The sequence below is a fragment of the Thermobia domestica genome, chromosome 8 (genome assembly GCF_964235325.1).
Source record: "Thermobia domestica chromosome 8, izTheDome1.hap1.1, whole genome shotgun sequence".
NCBI classification, from domain to species: Eukaryota; Metazoa; Arthropoda; class Insecta; order Zygentoma; family Lepismatidae; genus Thermobia; species Thermobia domestica.
In genome coordinates, this window is record NC_137461.1 from 57078859 (window position 1) to 57102582 (window position 23724).

The 23724-nt window shown below is 33.8% G+C and overlaps 2 protein-coding genes across 6 annotated transcripts in view; both read left to right on the forward strand.

Annotated features, from left to right (window-relative positions):
• LOC145692920 (tubulin glycylase 3A-like) overlaps positions 1-19384 on the forward strand; it is a 60935-nt gene extending 41551 nt beyond the window's left edge. For 2 of the 4 annotated variants that reach the window (XM_081768476.1, XM_081768479.1), the window contains 2 exons: positions 3833-3978; positions 19281-19384. In XM_081768476.1, coding sequence (XP_081624602.1) covers positions 3833-3969 — 137 coding nt within the window. In that variant the 3' untranslated portion in view covers positions 3970-3978; positions 19281-19384. Of the gene's footprint in view, positions 1-3832; positions 3979-4330; positions 4515-19280 lie in introns of those variants that run through there. The other 2 variants (XM_081768477.1, XM_081768478.1) reach the window with 2 other exon arrangements.
• A 1977-nt stretch (positions 19385-21361) lies between these two features.
• Positions 21362-23724, forward strand: part of LOC145692919 (tubulin glycylase 3A-like) — a 44236-nt gene continuing 41873 nt past the window's right edge. The window contains exon 1 of one of the 2 annotated variants that reach the window (XM_081768474.1): positions 21362-22337. In XM_081768474.1, the coding sequence (XP_081624600.1) occupies positions 21585-22337 (753 nt within the window). In that variant the 5' untranslated portion in view covers positions 21362-21584. The remainder of the gene's footprint in view (positions 22338-23724) is intronic. The other variant, XM_081768475.1, reaches the window with a different exon arrangement.

Sequence of the window (23724 nt, forward strand, 5' to 3'; positions counted from 1 at the left end):
TATTGATCGATGAAGTTGAAGAATATGTTTAATGTTTGTATTTCAAATCCAAAATATAATTGGGGTACTACTTATCTTTGAAATTATAGTAATTGCTTAATTTCTTAATGAATGAAAGTTCTGAATTTAAGATTACTTATTAGTAATTAACATATTTACCAGTAAAAACACACTAACACACACACACACACACACACACACACACATATATATATATATATATATATATATATATATATATATATATATATATATATATATATATATATATGTGTGTGTGTGTGTGTGTGTGTGTGTGTATGTTGTACGTATATAGATAGAAAAAGAATATCACACAACTATATACGAATACACACACACACAAAAGAAATATCCTGCCGATAGAAGTAGTTAATAGAGAAATCATCCCAATAAATTCCTTCAGACTGAAAACATTTCATATATCAAAGGTAAAAAAAGTCACTGGTAATGATCAATCTTTGAAAAAGACGGAATTCGTTTGATTAAGTTGTGAGACTCCTTAAACCCCTATTCTACAATTGTTTCAAGTTCGAAAATTTTACTATTCCCCTGTTTACATTCATTCTTAATATTCCAACGAAAACAGCAGCTTGCGTATGTCTCTTCGCCCCTTTCATTTTCACACCTTCATTCTCCCCGTCGTGATTAATCCGATTGAGTAAAAAAGCGTGATTAACTAAGCAAACTCATCACCATTAAAACGCCGAACATGTATTTCTGACTTTGATCGTTTCTAATTTTAAAAACGCTACTGTGTACCCTTAATTACTCGGCACTTTGTTATATCACATCGTCAGTAAGAAATCGTATATAATATTTTTTAGGTAATAAGTAAAAACTATTCCTCTGTTGTTGTGACTGTTATTGAAACATTTGGGTTGTGAGCGTAGCGAGCAAGAAAATTTTGACCAAATATAATAATCGATAACAGGTAACAATATTGATTTAATAGGGCACCAATGCTTCTACGGGGCGAAGCGTCGTTTACTCTTTTACAATTTTTCTTTCTGCTAGCTCGTTCGGCGCCCTCTTGCTATCAGCGCCCGGGGCGACGGCCCCGCTCGCCACTCCCCCTCCGTAGCTACGGCTCTGATACTGAGACTTGAATGTGCTACTGCACTTCTGACAAAGTTAGTAGAGTAATTAGAGGATCGATCGACCTTGTGTACATAAAATAATTTACATATTAAAATGCTAGGTTTGTATGTTTGTCTCCACTCCTTTCGGAATGAAATCTCGAAAATCACAAGTGCTTGAAACGTGCAGTTTTAGCTGGTCGATTCCAAATTTTGTGTAGATTGTCCAATTCTAATTGAATATTTAAAAAACTTGGCCGTTATTTCTTTATTACATTTATTAGAGTACAATGGAAGTGTTGATTTTTTTTAAAAAGTAAATCATTATATCCTACGAGTTATACATTTCAACACAACATAGTTGTATATAGGGGTTGTTTATCTCAGGCGTTTGTTTCATGGCCAAATGATAATGAAAAACGAAGGATAACCATTTCTTCAGTCTAACGTAAGATGAATCTTTATTGTTTGGAGTGTTTTGCCCAATGAACACCATATATCATTGACATTATAATTAATTGTATATGTAATGTATTATCTTATTACATACTGCATGGAAGAAGAAAGAAAACACTGATCATACATGAATTACAAAACTACAACTGGGAGTAGGCTCAAATCATGCAAACGGTGCGAGATATTGAAAAAAAATAATCGAAAAAAATCTCCCCTTTATGATAGCTCTTGCCGATATTTACCAAGACGTCTTTCACTTGTCTGTAAAGGGACATGTACAGTTGTTGTGAGGAATGACAAGGAGATTCATGTTCATATGTGAATGATGAGCTGTGTAGAGAGCGCAGGTTCAGCTAGTTTAATGTCAAGATTATTTGAAAGATGCGTAGCTCTTTAAAAATAAATAAATAAATAATGAGCTTGTGCTCTGCACCGCTCCATATTTTGACATATCTGACTTTTTATTTATATTACTACACAGTTGCCTTCGTTGTCAAACGATAGGTAACCTTAGACCACTGAATTATGTTTAGCCCTAAAATTACTGAGTCGCCACCACGTTTATGCAAAACGTGGAAAATCAAATTTAGATCCAGATTCTTGATTTTGGAAGTAAGTGAAACCATGAAGTGCTCACATTGCACGGTGCGAGATGAAAAAGAAACCGTGACTCACTGAGTGAATGTATGAAATCTCTTCAAGTAAATTTCGGATTTTCAATAACATAATTTAACTAGATACCAACTGATTTGAAGACAAACAAATAATAATACTGTTCTGAAGTAGCTTGTTTATAGAATATCTGCAAATTAGCCAGTACACATAATAATGCAGAGGTTGACTCCACATTGATATAATTGTACGTAATTAAGGAATTTACATGTGTATATAAGTGTTTCTATCTTCGGATTCCACTGTATTGAATCAGATTGATATGCATGAAAGTATATTTATCTTCATAAGGAATTAATATTGGGCATGCCATTCATGACAGCTTTCTTCGTCATGACCACCTTAAAATGGGTTGGTTCCTGTCACTGAAATTAATTAGCTACAGAATCTTCGCGTAAGCATTACCCATGGTCAGAGTTTATCTTATTACAACACTGAAGTTATTCTTTATACAGTCAGCATTATCCAGAACTCATAAATTCAACAAAGGCAAACATACATTAAATATAAATTCTACCCTATATTAAACACATTATTTAGAACTTCCGTAAATACATTTATCTTCTTTAATATTCTTTTGTAATTATATCTCTTATCTCTTTAAATATAGCCTTTGTATATACCATAATCGTTTTGGCATTGCTGTAACTATACGATATCTAACTTCATGTTTCAATATGCCAACTTTATTGACTAACTCTGGTTTTATCCAATGGCATAAACTACGTTTAATGCTGCGCTGATTCATATTACAGGTATCAGTTATATAATTATCTGGTCAGTAACATAGTGGACGTTATGATTACTATAAAATCATGCCAATGCAATAACTCATTTCAAATGCTATTTGTTCCCGAAGATATTCTATTTTACAGAAGTCTTAAGCCAAATGACTGGAATTTTGATTATATGCTTACTGATTACACAGTAATTTTCATCAGAATATGTTTTAAGGTGAAGTGGCGGTATGGAAGAATAAGGGCCTAAGCCCCAGAAGAAAGTATTTAATTATTCATGTTTATTAATTTACTGCCACCGTTAGAAATACCCTCAGTACGTTCGAAACTTATATAATTACGGATTTATATATAACTTTTACCAGATGACGATTTATCGTTTCTTCGCACACATTAATAAGTTCTAAATTATTATTTTCGTTAAATTCGCAGTTAAAAGAATTAACTGATTCACAATTACAATTCTTCTTTTTTAAATATATTTCTTCTTCCTCTGATATTTAATAAATTAAATTTAGTTTTCAAAGATTAATTTTGGATACCGACCAAGAAGTAGGTTGACATATAACAAATAAAATCTACATAATAGACAAACACGAATAGAAACAAGAAAAGCAAAAGATACAAACAAGAATAATTGTGGGGCATAACAAGCTGTTTAATTATAAAAATGCATTAACATTGGAGGCTGCTCGAAAGAGAAATATCGGTTTTCTTACTCTAACTTTATAAGACATTTTGATTCATTTATGTAAAATAGAACTATAATTGTTCATTGTTTAAACACATGTAATCTCAGTTTATATCTATGCTGTGAATTAATTATTTGCACTGATTTATAAAGAACATTCTGCTTTCTGTTTCTTGTAGTTGTAATAGACAGACGCGCTAATCCATATGCAGAAACTGGATTGTTTGAACTCATCTATGAACAACCACGATTTACGAATAAGCGCGAAGTTAAACTTGAAGTTGAAGGCAAGAATTGCATGCGAAGTCATCCATAGTATTCTATGGTATGAGCTTCTGTTAATAGTGTTAAAATATGTATTATTTCTCCATGGAACTATTATACATTTATTTATCTATTTAGTTTTAAGGCAAATATTAGATTTATGTCCTTAAAGTAATAATAAATACATTCCTTTAAATTACACTATCAAATGCTAACTCCTATCCGGTGCCGACGATCTATTAGATTCGTAGTGTCGCATATCGCTTTTTACAGTAACCTCTTGCGAGGATTAAAGTTTTCACATTGTTCATGCAAATTATATATAATAAGAAAAATAAAAAAAATTAAAGATCATGTACCTTGTGCGGATGTTACTTAATTTTATCCTTTTCTTAATATTTCGCATGCTTTAGGTTCTGCAAGCTTCATCGGAGGGTCTCACCTTATGAAAATTAAATGGAGAAATGATTCAAATGTTTTTTATGTTTTTGTCCTCATCAATATTCCACTGGATAACTAAAAACTACATTGCAAAATTCCTCAAAACTTCGTAAAACAATTATAAAAGGCACATTTGTAGTCTTTTTAAGAATAATGAATTCCATTCTCAATTTTTTGTTTATATTAGCCAATCACTATGGTTTATTTACTTACGAAAAATTACTGAAAAGCTTTTTGTTGCGTAGTGAGAAATTTTTGTACATTTTTGAAACTTACTTTTATTAAACAAAATTTGTTATTGCCTAGGTTAATGATATAATTCCAACAAAATTGGACTTGATTTAATTCCTAGTCTCTCGTTTAATTCAAATGAAATTGATACGTCGAATTTTCTGTTTGTGAAGATCATTATAAGTTACTATTGCGTCATAAGACATCTTACAGAAATAGAAAATTCGAAATATTAGAGAAAATTCAAAATGTTAGGTAACTGAAGTGTTAGTAAAGAATCAAATCAAATAACATATGCTCAAAATATGTGATTTTAAAAAAATATTATGTGGATATTTGTTTCTAACATAAGAAAACATTTCTTCGTCAGATAATATTGGATTGATGTTATTGAAATGTCTAACAAAAGTACTTTATATTCAAATACTAAGGAGTAAAAAAAAAACAATGTTAAAACAATCTTCTTTTACTCACGTTTACTCAAAGTGTCATTCATATCAGTTAATAACCGCTTCTATGATTAGTACAGTAAGTGCACCTATGTATGCACTATATGATTATATTATATGTATTTATTATACAGGGTGGGCCATTTTAATTAATCCACGGAAATATCTGAAAAATGATAAAACATAGAAGAAATTTTTGAAGTACACGTTATATATTGCTAAGGGGGAAAACCAATTCCGCCAAAAGTACCCCTCCCCGCCCCCCCTAAATGGGGGTAACGGGGGGTAACTTTGAAATGTCAAATGGGAACATGGGTCGAGTAATATCTCGTTCGAAAGGTCTTGGAAAACTAAGTAACGCTGTACCAAAAGATGTTTTATATTGTGCACCAGTTTTAAAATGGCCGCCATGATATGGTTCGTAAACTCCAGTACCCGTAGTATGAAAACCATGGAAGGTAAATGAATGGAACAAAATTGAAATATGTAAATATCATAGGGCATATCGAATGATGTAATCCCTGTGATCCCAGTGGCCTCCCTGAAGGGGTCTTGTGGGCTAACTTCAAAATTTCAATGTCCGACCCGACAACGGTTCGGGCGTACGCTTGACCTACCCAATGCTGTTTGGAAGGCAGACTTCATGCATAGAGAATTGGTGCACTAAGCTAACGCGGATGGCCACAGTTACATTTTGATTAACTATTAGCATTCATGTCATATTGTGAGCTTGAGGGACGAAACGGTGTGTACGTATATCCCCGAAATGCTTTCTGAATAACCAGCACGCATTGCATAAAAGTTTCTCTTTTTTTAGTCACTACAGCGTCATCCTTACAAACAAATGTTTCAACCACACCATACCTATTTGTAAGGTTAGCCTTAATTTACGAATTAAAGTAGAGTTCTCGTTTGAACTTTCACTTTACTTTCCACCCCACTCACATACAGAGCGCAGGGAGAGATAATTTTGCAGGACTTGGATTTCTCTCTATACATTATGGCAATTTTACTCTAATATTTTTATCTCTGTTGTATTATTCTCGAGCCTTGGAACGCCTCCGTGGTTTTCCTATTTAATTTTCGTTATTTTCATTTATGTCTAACCGTATTCATACTATGGGCACTAGACGTTTTCTTAGACACAGTCACCATGTCTTTGCGATCATTTTGAAAACGGTGTCTCATGTCGAAAATTTTCTTACAGAAGCTGTTTGATATTAATTTGTCTATGTAACGTGATGTTACTCGCTTCAAGCTGCTATTTGAAATTTTCAAGTTGGCCCCGGATACCTTTCAGTTGGCCCTTGGAGTCACCCCGACAACACCTCTCGATGTGCCTTACGTCAGTTAGCTACTCCAGTTTTTATTTTGTTGATTTATCTCCAATCGCTTTCATACTACGGGTACTAAACCTTTTCTCTGACACGGATACTATGTTTCGGCGGCCTTTTGAGAACACTGCCATTTCACATCAATCGTTTTCTCCTGCAATATGTTAGATTTTGCAAGATTTATCGAACGAGGTACCACTCGAATCATGTTACTATTTGAAATTTTGAAGTTAGCCCCCAAGACCCCTTTAGGGAGGCCACTGGGATCACAGGGACCACACTGTTCGATATGCCCTATGATATTTACGTATTTCAATTTTGTTCCATTCATTTACCTTCCATGGTTTTCATACTACGGGTACTGGAGTTTCCGAACCATATCATGGCGGCCATTTTGAAACTGGTGCACAATATGAAACATCTTTTGGTACAGCGTTACTTAGTTTTCCAAGACCTTTCGAACGAGGTATTACTCGACCCATGTTCCCATTTGACATTTCAAAGTTACCCCCCGTTACCCCCATTTAGGGGGGGCGGGGAGGGATACTTTTGGCGGAATTGGGTTTCCCCCTTAGCAATATATAACGTGAACTTGAAAAATTTCTTCTATGTTTTATCATTTTTCAGATATTTCCGTGGATTAATTAAAATGGCCCACCCTGTATATTCCAATGATACTGATAACAGTGACTGAAATTAAGTCGTGCAGCATGTTTACACTCTGTAAAGAAAAAATAGCGACACCTCAATTCTCAAGCTAACTTACACAGAAAACCATAGTTGCAGCCTGTTAGAAGAGGAATAGAAGGAAATGAAGAGTGAAATAGTTCATTTACGTTATCTGTGACACCTGTGGTGTACGACATCGCTTGCCAATTGTTTGTGTATCAGTAATATTTTCGCTAGATGGCACCGAGTGCATCTCGTATATTATTGTAGTAAGAATTCTGCATTGCATTTGTGATGTGTAGGCTGAGGTAAATAGCATTTTATGAGTGTTCTTTGTTTTCTCATTGTTTGGACAGTGTCAATTGGCAAAATTGTTGTTGTGCAGCGTTGTTTGTGTGTGATATTGTTGCTACATGTGGACTGTAAACATATAAGATGAGTAAGAAATGTGACTTGTTGTCATGTGAACAAGACATAATTCTTGCTTTGCGCAGCTAAGGCAAATCTCTTAGGGAATAGATGGAATACTGAAAATCCATCATTCTACGGCAAGAAGAGTAATTCACAAGTGGAAACAGCATAAGAAATCGTCCCTTTGTCAACAGTATGAAAGAAAAAGAAAGCATCACTCAGAGCAGATTGCTAAATGAAATCAATAGCACTGCCGATTTAAGGAGTGATTTCCCCAAAAAATCGCTTCTGTAGTTTGACATGATCTTGGAACTGCAGTTAGTCGTACAACTGTATTGTCTTGACTGTATGAAGAGGATATTACAAAGAAGAAACCACGTAGAAAGTTGAAACTGACAAAACACAGAGGACTTCAACATGTAGTTTTGTGAGTCGATATGCAACTTGGATTTATGACAACTGCATGCACGTCGTTTTCTTCGTTGAAAAGAAGTTTAGAATAGTGGGAAACGATAGTGGTGTGAAGTTGTGGATACGAACAAGCAAGGAACTTGACTTTGTTTAAGAGATGCAAATATTCAGTTACTGAGTGATGATACGGGCTTGGTTCACCGTTGAAGACGTCAGAACAACGAATAAATGTGAAAGATCGTTTGATGCACGAAAATATCTTCAAATTTTGTAACGTTAAGTTCTTACAACAGCTAAAGATGACTTTTCTGAAGAAAATTTGGATTACTTCTTTTTTCAGGACGATAATGCTTCATGCCACCGAGCGAAAAACGTTAATACGTGGTTGAAGAACATGACTATTTAGAGACTCATATGGCCTCCAAACTCACCTGACATGAATCCAATTGAAAATTTGTGGGTCAATATGAGCAGAAGATTCAATAGACAACTATCTCAAATAAAACGGAATTCAAGGAACAGATAATCCGGGTGTTATTCCGTGAAATTGACGTTGCATTTTCCAATTGCTTTGTTACCAAAGGGCTCCAATGATTCGCTGCACTGCAGAAAGCCCATGGTGCACATACAAAATACTAGCTTGGTGTATGCTACTTCCTGATGTTTACATACAATATGTCTTACCCTTAAGAAATTCCATTTCTTGTTTTCTGCTATTGTTGTTGATCTTTTTCAGTTTTATGTATAACTCTTCCTTAAACGATTTTGCTCAAAACACATATAGCTACTTTTATATGCATTTAAATTCATTAAATTTATGTCAAAAGCCTGAAACTGTGGCGCAAGTATTAAGAATGAACTGCTCATTAGGAATATGCATCGTAATATTAATAGGAATTCATGTAAAAAATCATATTGATTAAAGTATGTTGCGAAAAACATATCCGTGCAAGTGTCGCTATTTTTTCTTTACAGAGTGTATATTCACACTTTGTACTCAAAACTCATTAAATATTGAGAAGGCCTAGAATTAAAGAAGAAATTCCATAAGACTAACTGATGTTTAGAATGTTCGGGGATTGCTTTCTTCTTAACGTGACATTAAGTGGCTCTATTTCATATCGGTTTGCATCAGCACCAAACAAAAATTTGCTTCTCTGACAATAAAAATAAATTTAAAAATAAATACCTGCACGTCGAAAGAATTACATTTCCATTGATGAAATGCTGCAGAAAATTAGTGTCATGTCTCAGCTGTAGCATGTTTCAATTGTCTGCTTAAAAGCTGGAAGGAAATATATGTGAAAATTAGAATGATGTATCATATGTAGAAAATTAAATGATATATCAACTGCAGCATGTGTTAATTGTCTGTTTAAAAGCTGGTGTATATAATTAAGACATCATCTAATTTTCTACATTTCATTAATTAAAATGTAATTATCCTGATATATAGATACTAGATTCTCAGAAATAGTACTAGAGAATTAAAGTTTTTTGAATCTAGAAGTGGAGCGAAACAATTTTAACACGGCTCTAGAAAGTTGAGGAATTTTAATAGCCGCTTCGAGCGAACCAGCTAGTGACACCAGTTTAACCCTGAACTCTATTATGTTCATTAGCTAATGTAGAATGGTTTGGGTACAAAACGTCGCGGCGACAACCTCGCGGACCGAAACCTCGCCTGGCCAAAACCTCGCCTCCCAAAACCTCGCGGCCCAAAATCTCGCCGGGCCGAAACCTCGCCTGGCCAAAACCTCGCGGGACAAAATCTCGCATGGCCAAAACTCCGCCTGGCCAAACCCTCGCCGCCCAAAACGTCGCGGACCAAAATCTCGCGGGGCCAAAACCTTGCCTGGCCAAAACCTCGTTTTAATGATCTCGCGACACAGAATCTCGCCTGGTCTAAATTAAGCGAGACGTAGTGTCGCCTAGGAGGAAATGTCGTCAGGATAAAACCTCTTCACGACGATTTCTTCAATGTAGAATGTTCTATATATTACTATATGTATATATTTAGTAATAACACATAATTACATTAAAATAATGACAAGAAAATGCTAATGCATGCTTTGGAAATCTATATATATAAAAATTAAATGACTATGTTTGTTACATTATACCTCCTGAGCCATCCTACCGATCTCAATCAAATTTTCAACATAGATGAGCCTAGGATGTCTTTTATAATTTAAATTTGTCAGCACAACAAAAGGGAGGGGGAGTGGGATATATATATATATATATATACAGAGCCGTAGCTAGAGATTTTGGCGCCCGGAGCGAAGTAGAATTCGGCGCCCCTACTGTCACCACACCAAGCTCTTCCTTCCTTTTTTTCTTTTTACTTATAAGAAAAGCAGCAGATATTGTTATACTACACTGAATTTTTATTAAGCTGCAGGCGAGATTTTGGCTCACGAGGTTTTGGCGGCGAGGCTTTGGCCACGCGATGTTTTGGGTGGCGAGGTTTTGGCCCGGCGAGATTTTGGGCGGCGAGGTTTTGGCAACGCGAGGTTTTGGCCAGGCGAGATTTTGTCCCGCGAGGTTTTGGGCGGCGAGGTTTTGGCCACGCGAGGTTTTGGGCGGCGAGGTTTTGGCCCGGCGAGATTTTGTCCCGCGAGATTTTGGGCTGCGAGGTTTTGGCCACGCGAGATTTTGGGCGGCGAGGTTTTGACCACGCGAGATTTTGGCCGGCGAGATTTTGGGCGTCGATGTTTCGGCCGCGAGATTTTGTCCGTATCCCTGTAGAATACTTGGCAGCATAAAAGCATTATGTCCCGTGACAGAGATTCTTAATATTAGTGTGGCTTAGCTCAATTAACAAAAATGCAATTATAACTTCAACTTATCTTTATAAAAGTAATAACAACATTTGTAGCTAAAAGATGTGATCTTGGACTTTTACCACTATCTATAGAGTTAACAAACGCCCTCTTTCCGTAGACGTGTCTTCTATTTTCTTTCTAACAAAAGCGTCCGGAAACTTTGTAAAATGTAATATCTGAAGATATTTAAACGGTGCTAATCAAAACAGACTTGTTTATTACAAGTAATGTCCTAAACGAACTTGCGCAAGTCTGGAATACAATCATCCGCGTGTTTAAACGACTACTGGTTATAATGGTGAATGGTCTGCGATGAATGGTCTGTAAAGAATGTTATAGTGAATTTCTGTTTACTTTCGAACTTAGTGTGATGATGAATTATTCTGTGTTGAAAGAGAGTAGTCAGTAGCCTCTGTGTAGGTTGGTGGAAAGGGCGCATGGCTGCAAGAAATTGTAAGAGGAACTTGGAATAATACTACTTTCCTAGCATGACGTTTAATATTTAGTTTCTTTCAAATAGTTAGAATTGTTGTGTGCATCTATCAGTATTAGTAAATAAATATTAGCCTGGTCTTGGCGAAGGTAGTTGGTTGTATTTTATATAATAACTAGCAATATCCCGCATTGTCGCTACTGCTAGTCATTTTATAAAATACAACAAACTATCTTTTCAAAGCCAGGCTAATATTTATTTACTAATACTAATAGATGCACGCAGCGCTTCTAATTAATAGATGAACGCAACGCTTCTAACTAATAGATGCACGCAATGCTTCTATTTTAGGGGTAATAAATATCAAATGTCATCCTAAGAAAACATCGTTATTCCAAGTTCTTTATCTTACAACTTCCTGTAACCATTCATCCTTTCTGCCAACTACAAACAGACTGCAGACTGCTCTCCTTCAACACGGTTATTTTACCATCACAATAAGTTCGAAATTATACAGAGTGTTCAGTGTAACATTCATCACAGAGCATTCACCATTACACTGGTCGTACGTTTTGAGATTGGTACTACTGATGGCGTCTTTGCTTGTTTTATCTTTAGGTTCCACATTGTTTTCATTGAGTTTAGTGTTGCTAAGTTGAGGGGTAAATTCCACAGCGTAGGAATTTTTCATGTGGATAGGAATTGAGGGATTATATAATGAATCATTATCTTCAAAGATCGTTGACCTGACTATCCAACCATTGAGTTAATCAGTAAATCGTAATATAATTTACCCCACTTAATCTTTGGATTGTAGGAAAAGCGGCGACATCTCAATATTTTTGAATGGAGTATTTGGTATCTCAATATCTACTAAGTTATTGCACTGGTATATAATCTCATATACAGTGACAAAGTTAAGATCATGTGAGTGAGTACTCTAAAATCACAGCTTTTTTTTTTCAAAAAAAAATTAAAGATTAACTGATTTATTGTGATTTCCGTTTTGAGAAATATGGTTGACAAACATTCGTCTGTGAAAAGGTTGTTCAGAAGCCAAATAACCTATATTGTTGATTATTCTACTTAAGGAGCTAGACTCCTGGTGAAACAGTGTGAAAAAGAGAGACAAAGATAATACGTGCTTAATCAGTTAGAATCGATTTTCTGACAAGGCAATAGCTTTTCACGCACTCAGTAGTGCCAAGGAAACGTTTTCTTTAAATATTCTTTAATGGAGAAATAAATGGGGAAATAAAAAGTAAAAGATCAGCAACTCCTAAATCCACTTGGGTATTCTAAAGCTTTTTTCTTAGCTTCATTAGTGCTCATATATCATTTTTACAATTATATATTCGCGTAATGAGGGAGTTTATGAAATCTTCTCTTTACTTTACACTCATCCTAACTTAGTTGTAATCAATGTGAACGTCTATTCTTCTCGCAAAACACGATATTGTTAATAATCTAATTGTTAAGTCTTTCAATGGCTTAAAATATTACGACCAAGCTAGTATTTGATTTTGACATATTTAAGGTATACATTTCTGCATATTTTTTGTCGCTTTATATCTTACTTGGTAGGTATTTACATACAATATGATTGTTATTTCTTTACTTTAATTTTTTCCTCCTCCTCACTTGTGAGAGTATATTTATTTTTTTAGGGGTTCAGAATTCAGTTTTAGTCGTTACTAATTATGTTATTATTTTGAGATGATAGTAAATGATTAGTTATTAAATCGGTCAGTTTATTTTGTAGTGAATTTGTTTGATTAGTCACAATTTGAAGTAAATTTGTTCTTTTGCGCTTCAATATCGTTTTACCATTTGGTACTATCTCTGATTGTTTGATTTAATAATTCATGCTTGTTTAATAATTAAATACGTTGTTCCCTCAGTTAAGAGTTCTTTCATTCGAATTAATATTGATTAAATAAATATAATCAAGTTTGAAGGAAAATTTTCAATTTAACAAGATTCAAAAGTTTAATGAATTTTATGTTAATATTTATGTACGTTCTTTTAATCAGAGTTAGAAGACATTATTGCTATTGGATGTTGATAATAGATCATTGATTTTATCAAAATAATTTAAATAAGGATAAAATTAATTTTAAGAAGCGATTACATTTAAGCTTTCATATCATATTTGTTATTTCCCAACACTGTTTCCGTACTGCCATCTTGATTAATCGGTCTGGAAGATTTTCGTGCTAATAGCTTCTTCTAGAAATTGAAATTAACTTCCGGATGTAGTCTAGATCAGATCAAAATTTGTAGTTTGTCTCAAATGAGATTCAAGGTGTACTCTGATATTCGGAATTATTCTGTAATTATTGAAGTTTATTTGCTGATGGATATCATGATGGTTAATAAATATGCTAACTGCTTTACATCTCATATAGGCTGTAATTAACATTATCATTGCATTAGTTTGTCCGTACCGTAATATGCACTATAAATTATAATTTCCCCATAAATGTTACAACCAATAAATACATCCACTTACTTCTGGTGCGTGAGGCCCCTGGCTCGATTCCAGCTTTCGCCAAATGGACTTTGTGATGGACAAATACCGTGTGCGTGAGATTTTTGGGGTTTTCTGGTCTCCTTCTACTTTTGTTATTCCTCAATTATCAACTCTCCTAACCGCCGTCTCCAGTGCGGTGCAAACTTGTGAGACGTTAAGCTCAAAATTGTGAGACTTGTTCAGCTTACTTACATCTCTTGAGAATTTACACATCTTGTTTTGGAATAAATTAGCTAGATTTCAAGTATTTATTTAGGACAGAATGTTTGGGAAGAATTTGTGCTACTTCTGCTAGTTCTGTTCTATCAAATCAGAATAACCTATATAATTTGGACTTTAGTGATTATAATTATTTCTTTTAATTTATCCGAAAATACTATTTCTCCTTCTTTTATTTCCTTCCTTCAAACTTTATTTTATTATATGATGCAAATTAGCTTAAAGAAAGCTTTTTTATAGTTTCTATCTAATAAAATTCATTTAGTACGTATTTAACTGTTACGAGTATATATGTCATTGTTAGGTATGAGTATTATATATAAACAATAATACAATGTGTTAGTTAATCCCTTGCGTTCCGGGTGTCATTTCCCTATGTGCATGTTGTAATAACGGTTTCATTTACTGCTTAAAAGACTTTCTAGACTATTATATAGGCATAGTTTTTGTGCATGCCTGAGGAGAGCATTCACATTACTGATAAAAACAATTATTTGCGTTGCATTGTGACATTTGAACTGAAAAATGGAAATTCTGATGTTCTGAAGGGATTTTATGCTGCTTGAGGTTGGTAACACTGACCGAAGATCAGACAAAGGTTTTCCTTTTCCGATCTTGCAATAGATCTCGAAGTAGTTCATTGTTTATCGTCAAAATAAATACATGTGTGTTGTACTTGAATGTTCTCTTAGGCCTGTCATTTACTGAAACAACGCATTTTTTGGTCTTTTCTGTCAATAAGGTGCTGTCACCTATGGAGAAATAATAGAACGAAGTCTTATCTTGCATCCACTAATAAATTTCAGCATGTCTAGGATTAATATGACCTCTTAATAAGGGAAACGTTTTCATGACATCCACATGGTTGTCACAGGTACGCAAGGGGCTGACAGTCTGTTTTGGTTATTCATTTAATTTTTCTAAAACAAAATCAATCACAAGTATAGCATATATCGTACGCAATCTATGTAACTCATCCGATTTTGACCAAAACTGGGATGGTGATAAAAATTTATAAGCTCAGCTCATATGAAATATTATGCTCTGCTGGCCTTTGGTCCCTGAATTATAGGCAATCAAAGTTGGAGTCGGACTGATTCAAAGGATATCATATATGGTATGCTATCGACGACACTAACCAATCTTGACCAAATTTGTCATTCTAGTAAACCTCGCACAGTTTTGTATGTATATGAAATAGGGTGTGTAGACCATTGGTTCTCGAGTTATTGATTGTGAAATTTGGGTTTAGACTTAGTGAAATCATGAAATTTAACTAAATCACCATTGATAAAACATATCAGATCTTGACTAAACTTGGTATAATGGTAGACCCTGACGAGCTTAGTACCCATGCTAACTTTATATAAAATATTTTAGTGTGTTTACCTTTAGTTTCCGGATTTATGACCATCAAAATAGAGTTTGGACTAACTAAAATCAAGAAATTTCAGTAAAACGCGATTGGTGGAACTTAGTTTGATTTTGGCCAAAATTGGCATGATAGTAGATCTTTATGAAATTAAGTACATATGAATTATTATGGCGTGCAGATCTTTAGTTCTCGAATTATAGACTACCAAATTTCGGGTTTGGATTCACTTTTTAACTAATGGTCAGTAAGTCGAGAACCAAAACCCTGCACAACATAATAATTTGAATGCCTAATAACTTCGTCAAAATCTACCGTCATTTCCGATATGGTCAAGTGAAGAAGACCTTTAGTTCTCCAGTTATTGACCATCATATTTGCGGCTTGAACGTAATCGAATTTTCGCAAGAAATATTCGTTAGATACAATCAACAGAAGATATATATTTGATCTTGACCATATTTGACATGTTGGTAGACCTTTATGAGCTTAGTGTGCATTTCAAATATTGTGATGTGCAGATCTTTAGTTCTCGAATAATTTGTTATTAAATTTCGAGTTTGGAATTATTTGAGTCCAAATCACGGATTTTATGGCTAATATCTCAAGAGCTAAAAGTCCGTATAGCACGATATTTCATAAACATATAAAGGATGTTAAACTCTAATTTAAACATTTCAAATTTGCTCTAGTGGAGGTTTTTGGTTCCCGAGTTGCTGGCCAACAAATCTTCAGCTTGGACTTAAACAAACCGAGAAGTAAGTGCAGTGTGTATCTATAATAAAGATTTGCCAAAAAGAAATCCACGAAGGATGATTCTCTTTGCTATAAGAAAACTGACTAATTTACATATGGAGTACGTAAATAATAAAAAAATATTATTTTATAAAGAACAAAAACTCTGAATTAATATTACGTAGGAATGAACGACATACTTTTTAGTGCCATAAAAATGGGTTTTTCTCTAGTTTCTTGAAACTACACCTAGGAATTTAACATCAAACATACGTACCTCAAATATCCCTGGGAATTTAACCTCAAGCTTGTGAAGTCTATTACCATTCCATCAAGATCCTATGAATTCCATTAGTCGCATTTTAGTGAAAGTTCTTTATATCACAGAATTCAAACCGTGCTTCGATGATCAGTAACTCAGAAATTAAAAAAAAAATCCGAAACGATAATACTTGACACTATTCTTGAAAGTGTACAAAGCTCGTCAACATCTACCACTGTGCCAAGTTTGTTCAAGATAAGATGGGTATTATTGATCGTAATTTAGTGAAATTTCTTGAGTGCATTATGTCCAAACCTAAATTTGATGATTAATAATTCGAGAACCAATGGTCTGCACATTATAATACAGTATTTCGTATGCATTTTGTTTAGGTTGATATCAACTATCGATTGGTATCCACATTTACGTATATTAGCTTTGGACATTTGTTTAGTTAAACAGAAAGTAAAGAGCTGATAATTTTGGATTATATCTCATTAACCTTCTACGCACTGTTATTAACTAGTATCACAATGAGGATCTTGATGATAGTTTATTTCACTATCACTTTGACCTTAGCATGGCTCTCGTACAGCTTTTTTTTTATTTATTTATTATACATAGCTCAATGAGATCTGTCGACTAGTATATGTCTAAGTGTTTGAATAGATTTAGTTTAACCATCTTTGTTAATGTGTTAAACTAAAATTGTTATAAATCATTCAGAAACTATGTTAGTGATTTCAATGAAACTTCAATCAATGTCTTCATAGGAATTTCAGAATATTACACCCTACTTATCATTGCGCTCAGATATGATGGAACTGTCCAATAGCACGAAAACTAATTACGTGAAAAATTAAATAATTAATTCATTTTATCAACAGGCAAAAGGTATTTACCTTGTTCTTCTGTCTAGTGTAATATATTTTTCAAAAAATTATGTTAAAAATTATGTTAAACATCGCACTTTTGCTAACAGCTTTTGAAAAGTGTCAACACATTTGTAAGAAAAAGTTTGTAATGGGGATAGCATGTATGGAAATGAATAAAATATGATTTAAAAAATATATTGAATAATTGTTGAATAATATATAATAGTACACAAAAAAGCAAAATGAGTATCGTTCCACTTTATTGCCAGTCAAGATGTTTACATTATAACAATTTATTTTAGATTAATTCTTTTGATTACCTAATGATTTTCTCTGTAAATTTTCATTTCTATGATGCATGAAAAGAATTTATCTAGATCTCGATTTTCGAGAAGGTCATATACAGTTCGCGCGGAAAGTACTGCCGTCTAAAGGTTAGCATCAATATTTTTACACACTTTTACACACCATCCTCATATTTCCTTAATGACACCGAGTAAAGTGTTATCGCTCGCTGGCTGGAAACACCCATCTGTTGTGTTGCTTGCTGTAAAGTAACTAGTTTCAATTTGCTTTGGTGGGTTGACAGGATTACTTGACGTATGCACGTGCTCTTAGTAATTTATGTAATTTGTTGCCGCTCTTTGTGCGATCTCATTTCTTTGTGACAAGATGCCTTACCACGTTCTGAAGCCTGGTAAAAATGAGGCTGTGATTACCCTGTTTAAAGTTGGTAACTTATCCAAAGATATCTCTAGGCAAACGGGTCTGAAGCTGAGAACAGTACAGTGATTGGTGAAACGTTTTAAGAACGAAGGGGAAGTTAAAATGCCCCGTCTAAGACCAAAGTCTGGTAGGGCTAAGAAAGTGTCTCAAAGAACGCTAAATATCATGAAAAGGCAGAAGTAAATTTCTTTAGCAGCTAGGGAACTAAAAGAAAACAGTCATGCATTGTTTCGTAATGTGTCCCATCGGACAGTGCGGGAGAAAATTCATAACGACTCAGGGCTGCGAAGTTACAGAGCTCGCCGGATACCCCTTCTTACAGAAAAGAAAAGACTGTCTTTCTGTTTTTAAAAAAAACTGAACTGTTAATGACTGGAAAAAAGTGTTGTGGACTCATGAAACCACGTTTTTTGTTAGTGGCACTGGCTACCAGCAAATGTACCGTCCTCCTGGTGCTGATCCCACCTGTCCATCTGTAAAACATCCTGCCAATATCATGATCTGAGTTTCCTTTAGTTATGGTGGTGTGGGAGATTTAGTTATTCTCCCTAAAAACCAGACCATTAATCAGTTTGTCTATTTTGAGCTATAAAACGATGCATTGGAATCATCCTTTGCAAAAAGTGGAGCGTCTTTTTTATGCAAGATTGAGCTCCTTGCCATACAGCCAAAAGTGTGGTGTCTTGGCTTAAAGGTGCTTCTGATCCATTTTTTGAAGATTGCCCAGGGCAAAATCTAGACTTAAACTCCCATAGGAAACCTACCATGAAGAGACGTTTCAAGGATATTATTACAATGGATATTTCTACATTGTCTCTGCAGAAAAGTGCCATCAGAGAGGTTTGGGACAATTTGCCATTTCACCTTGAGTGTTCCAGAACGACTGAAAGCATGCAAGAGGGAAGTAGGTTCAACAAAACACTAACTAACTTTTATTTTCGGCGTCTTTTTATTTGTGGTTCTAGCTTTAATTTGTGTCGCGTTAATACTTTCCGTGCGATAGGGGTAGCTGTGCGTAACAATTTCCATTAAGTGGAGTAGACTTGTTTCTAGATTTGAGAAAGTGAATTTAGTTATGCATCAGTCATTTATGAAGGTCTATGGAAAGAGTTATTTCGACAAAACTTATCTTTACCTAAGCCCTGTCATAAAATGGGGAAATACATCGTTTTCAAGTGTAAGAAAATGTTTTAACTACATTTCGTCTTTCTAAAATGTTATCTAGAAGGATTGGGAAATCCAGAACTCACACAACATATCTCCTCAGCCAGCAAATAGACGATTATACATTTTTCAGAAATTTTCTCTAAATCATGAAATATAAATCTCTAAATCTAACTGAAAAAAAAAAAAGAACTGATATTTCATTTAGTCAAGTAAATAATTTAACTGACCTCTGATAAAGCTTAAATAGTGTTAATATTACATTTCCAGGTAACTACTTCAGTTTGATCTCTGAGGCAACTTTGTTTGAAGGACTTCACTCTTTCAAAATAATGCGTATTTCATGTAATTCAGTTAGAGACTCCAATAAAGAATATTCCTTATATAGAGAGTGTTGTGTCTTATTGTATAGGGTTTAAAGGTGTTTATATATAAAAACGGAATAGCCATGAATTGAACTTATGAACAGAACTTCAACAAAAATAAATAAGGCTCTGCATGCAAATATGTGGTAGTTGGTTATATTTTATTCATAAAATGTGTATTGAATTTTTCATTGAATTTTGCGTATGAATTGAATTTTTCATTATGCATATTTATTAATAATTTAAGGTTATACTAATCCAGAATAACACACGATATAAATATTTTCTTCATAGCGTGGAGATGACAAATTTCGCGCTTAGTGCTTGTAACTTCAATTGCAGTTTTATTTGATTTGTATTTTATTATTTTGATCCTGCAAGTGAATCAGGATGAGAAAACGGGGAAAATGAATGTATAAATTTAAACCATTTGTCTGTATTTACTCTATATTGCAATGTTCTGTAGATAGAATCAAAATAATGTACACGGAAATTTAACCCTTCACCCTTTTATTATAAAAAAATGTCTTATATAAACTATTACACAAAGTTTTAAAGAATTTTTCTAAAAGTCTTTGATCACCCTAAAATGCTCTCAGTGTAGGTTATGAATATTCTCCTTCAGTATACAATGTTACCTTTGAGTAGAAAGCATGTTTGCTCACAGCGCCCTTAGACGAGATAGTTCATACTCCGTAGCTCATAGCAGCCTCGAGAGTAGATATTAAAGGGTATCCCTATAGACCATTGCGACATCGGGAGAAGGGTTTTTAGGTGAATAATCAGCACTATCACTGAAACTTCTTTATCCCGTCGCTCGCTTATATAGCCGTCCTTTTCGAGGGAGGGGTTGTCGGATTTCTTCGTTGCTTTCCGTGTCCCCTTCCTTTCTTCCTATCGTCTGCCATTGTTTGTTTATAATCTTAAGATGTATGGATCCTTGCAATATATATGGATGGAAAAAAAAAGACAAATGTAAGTATTAAATTATAAAACATTTACATATTTTTTTTAAAAGAATATATAAACCAATCATTCTTTGGCTTTCGAGCGTCTATGAAGTCTCACATTGATAAATTCTGATCACGTAATGTAGTTGTCACATTTTATATTTCTTCCAGTGTAGTATAATTCTACTTTTATGAAAATTAATTCTACTACTACCAATTTGGAGTTACACTACATTGATTGACTATATAGCATTTTTCGTAACCTATAAAATGTTCAATGGAGCAATATTTCATAATTTGTAACATTAGAAGACAAAATGTATATTGTTAATTTCCTTACAGAAGCTCTGGCTTACACTGCATTATGAGACTGAACCAAAAAAATCGTTCAAGCATGTTTTTAACCTAATAGAAAGAATAAAAGAAGAAAATAGTAAATGTTTGATGATAAGAAACACTAATTCTTGTCTGTAGTAGAGATAATCCCTATTGCTGTCCGATGATGACAGAATTCACTCCGTTCGTTTTTTGTCATATAGATTCGTAAAGGAAAACCTGTTAACAACTATAGATTTTGATACTCACTATACATATAGATATACGTATTATTATTTGTGCCTATTGTCGAATAACTTCCCTTATTTTTTGAATTTTAATTAGTTAGAATTTTAATTAAACACAGTGAATAATATTGAAAAAAAGATTTTGTGTCATTTTGCTTTTCAAAATAATTTGGCTGAAGTAAGCCCTTATAAAATATCACTTTTTAAGGTAAAATGTGGTAAGGTAGTAGCACTTTAAATTATTTCTTATATTCAGAGTATATTATCAAAACACTTTGAATATACTTTGCAGAATACAAATTTATTTCAAACATTCAAGGTTCTTTAGAATTTTGAAAGTGTGCAATTCTCCTATGATATGAACTATTCACAAGTTGGTCTCTTTATTTTTCTCAACAACTCACAAAACTCTTATAATAGTCAACAATGATATTAAGGTTGTCATAACGATTTTCTCATAAATTTTCCGTGAGTTATAAATGCAAATTTTAGGATAAGTTATCATATAAGAAAATGAGAAAACACAAAATTTTAAGACATGAATAAATATATTTTGTTATAATACACCAATACAATTGATGTTAATAACAGCACAATGACAATGAAATGGAAAATATTGTTTCAAAACCAAAAACAACGAACAATGAAAATAATTAAATAGTTGTACAATTTAGTTAATGAAATATTATTCGCCTTATGGAGGAAAATGTTAACACTATGCTTAACTCAGCGCAAAGCACAGAAGACCATAAAAAATCTACTAGAGTAAGAGATGTGGAAGCCAAAGTTTTTCATATTGATATTCCAAAGTCTAACATGTTAATTGTACTTCACAATTCACACCATGCTTCCTTGATATCAGATAGTGAAAATATAAGCAGTATACAAATAAATGGCAAATCAACTTGTAATAATAATAATAATATTGAAAAACTTGAAGATAAACAGTCTTCAAAACAAGTAATTTCAGGAAATCTCTTAAAACCAACAAGCGCTCGGGAATATTCCGTTTCTACTGTAACACCTAAAGGTACTAAATATTCTAAGATGACGACTAAAGTTATTAGTTCTGCTAAAGGAAGTCATGCAAAGAAACACAAAGATTTGCCATCACTTCATAAAAAACCGAGAAAACAAAATGCGGAAACGAAGTTGTCTTCTCAAGGGAAAGCTTCAAAATTAACTTATGTGGTAAAACGCTCTAAAGTGAAACAAAAAACAAAACAGTGTTCACAGTGTTCTTCATCTTCTCGTATGTCTCCGCGTAGCACTGTAAAAGGCACTCTAACTAAGATTTCATTGTCTCCTTCTAGTAGCATATCGAACTCTATTACAACAAGATCTGCTTTATCTACCCGAAGCAAAACGATGAAAATGATTGATGATAATGTCGAAGAGTTCCGAAAATGCTGCCATGAGCTTATGCCAGAGGTACAGAAAGCTATTCAGGTAAAAACAAAAAACAAACAAACAAACAAAAAAAGCATTTTGAATTATGTATATGTATATTCTTTTGTTTATAGTTGTCCTTATTTTTAGATAACATTATTTTGTAACAGTCCTTCACTGTCCGTTACAAGCCATATCTTACAAATACCATTTCGATTTTGAATTCACTCCGTAAGTTCAATGTATGATTTATTATATTGCATGGTAATTTATTATCCAATATTCAACGTTATCTGTTCAATTTGTTATGTTTATGATGCCATTGATTACGTCATTGCCTCCATTTGAGGGTACACGTAATTGGCCTCAGTCTCGAAATATTTTAACATTCCTGTAATGTTTCGTTCTCTTTCCCTCTCTTGAAAACATACATTATTATTACCGTAAAAAATAAGTTTTACTCTTAAATCCTTCTACTGTTTTAGTGTAAAAGAAATACTCCAACATTAAACAATATTACTTTTCCTCGTATTTGACACATCGAGAACATAATATCTGTGTGTCAAAAATCATTAATTCCTTTCAGAAGTAGTAAAATGTGGTGCAATATGATGTTTGATGTTGAATATACGGAAATATCCGTGATGCATGCTTAGACCTTAGTTCGTCTTTTCCTTGGCTGTCCTCGCTTAGCGTCATCAATCCTTCATTCAAGCGAGTAGGAATTTCTATATCTACTGAGTATATGGAACAGATTTACATTATGGCTGTCATCAGAGTACCGGCTATACCAAATAAGAAGTCATGCAGCTTATTTCATATGCGATATAAGGAATCACGAACCTTATATGACTTTCATGTATGGTCATTGATAGGTTTCGTCGCTTTTAATGTTGTATAATGGTAATGAAAATATAAGTGTAGATGAATATGAATGCGTATCTATTGTTGCAATGTACTAGTTGTTATTCTGCCAAACTGTTGTCTGATGACGTAGACAATGTTTTGCCTGTATATATAAAGTTCATTGAGCGAGTCGTGTCAGCTGTTGTATTGTGTCAACTAGATTTCTTTTCAAGATACTGATGAATTTTATTTGTTTCAGGTCAACTGTCAACTTTATACTAATATTGCATTGTATACTGAATAAATTTGAAAATGTAGATTGTAAATATTAATGTATTTATTACTTGATTGCACCCTCACACATATAAAGGCTCTTACTTTTCCGCGCCGAACTTGCTGTTTTCGAAGCGAAGTCAAAATTTTGTAATTTCAGTTAAATTGTTACGCCGCATCAAGATGAAAAAGTGCATTGTCATTGCAAAATCGACAAGGGAAGTAACAATTTCATGCAAAATAGCTTTTCCGTTCAAACTTTTTATTGGAGGTCCTCGTGTGTGGTTTAAATGGTATGCCTTGAACTGTAAAATCTCTCTATTGTAAC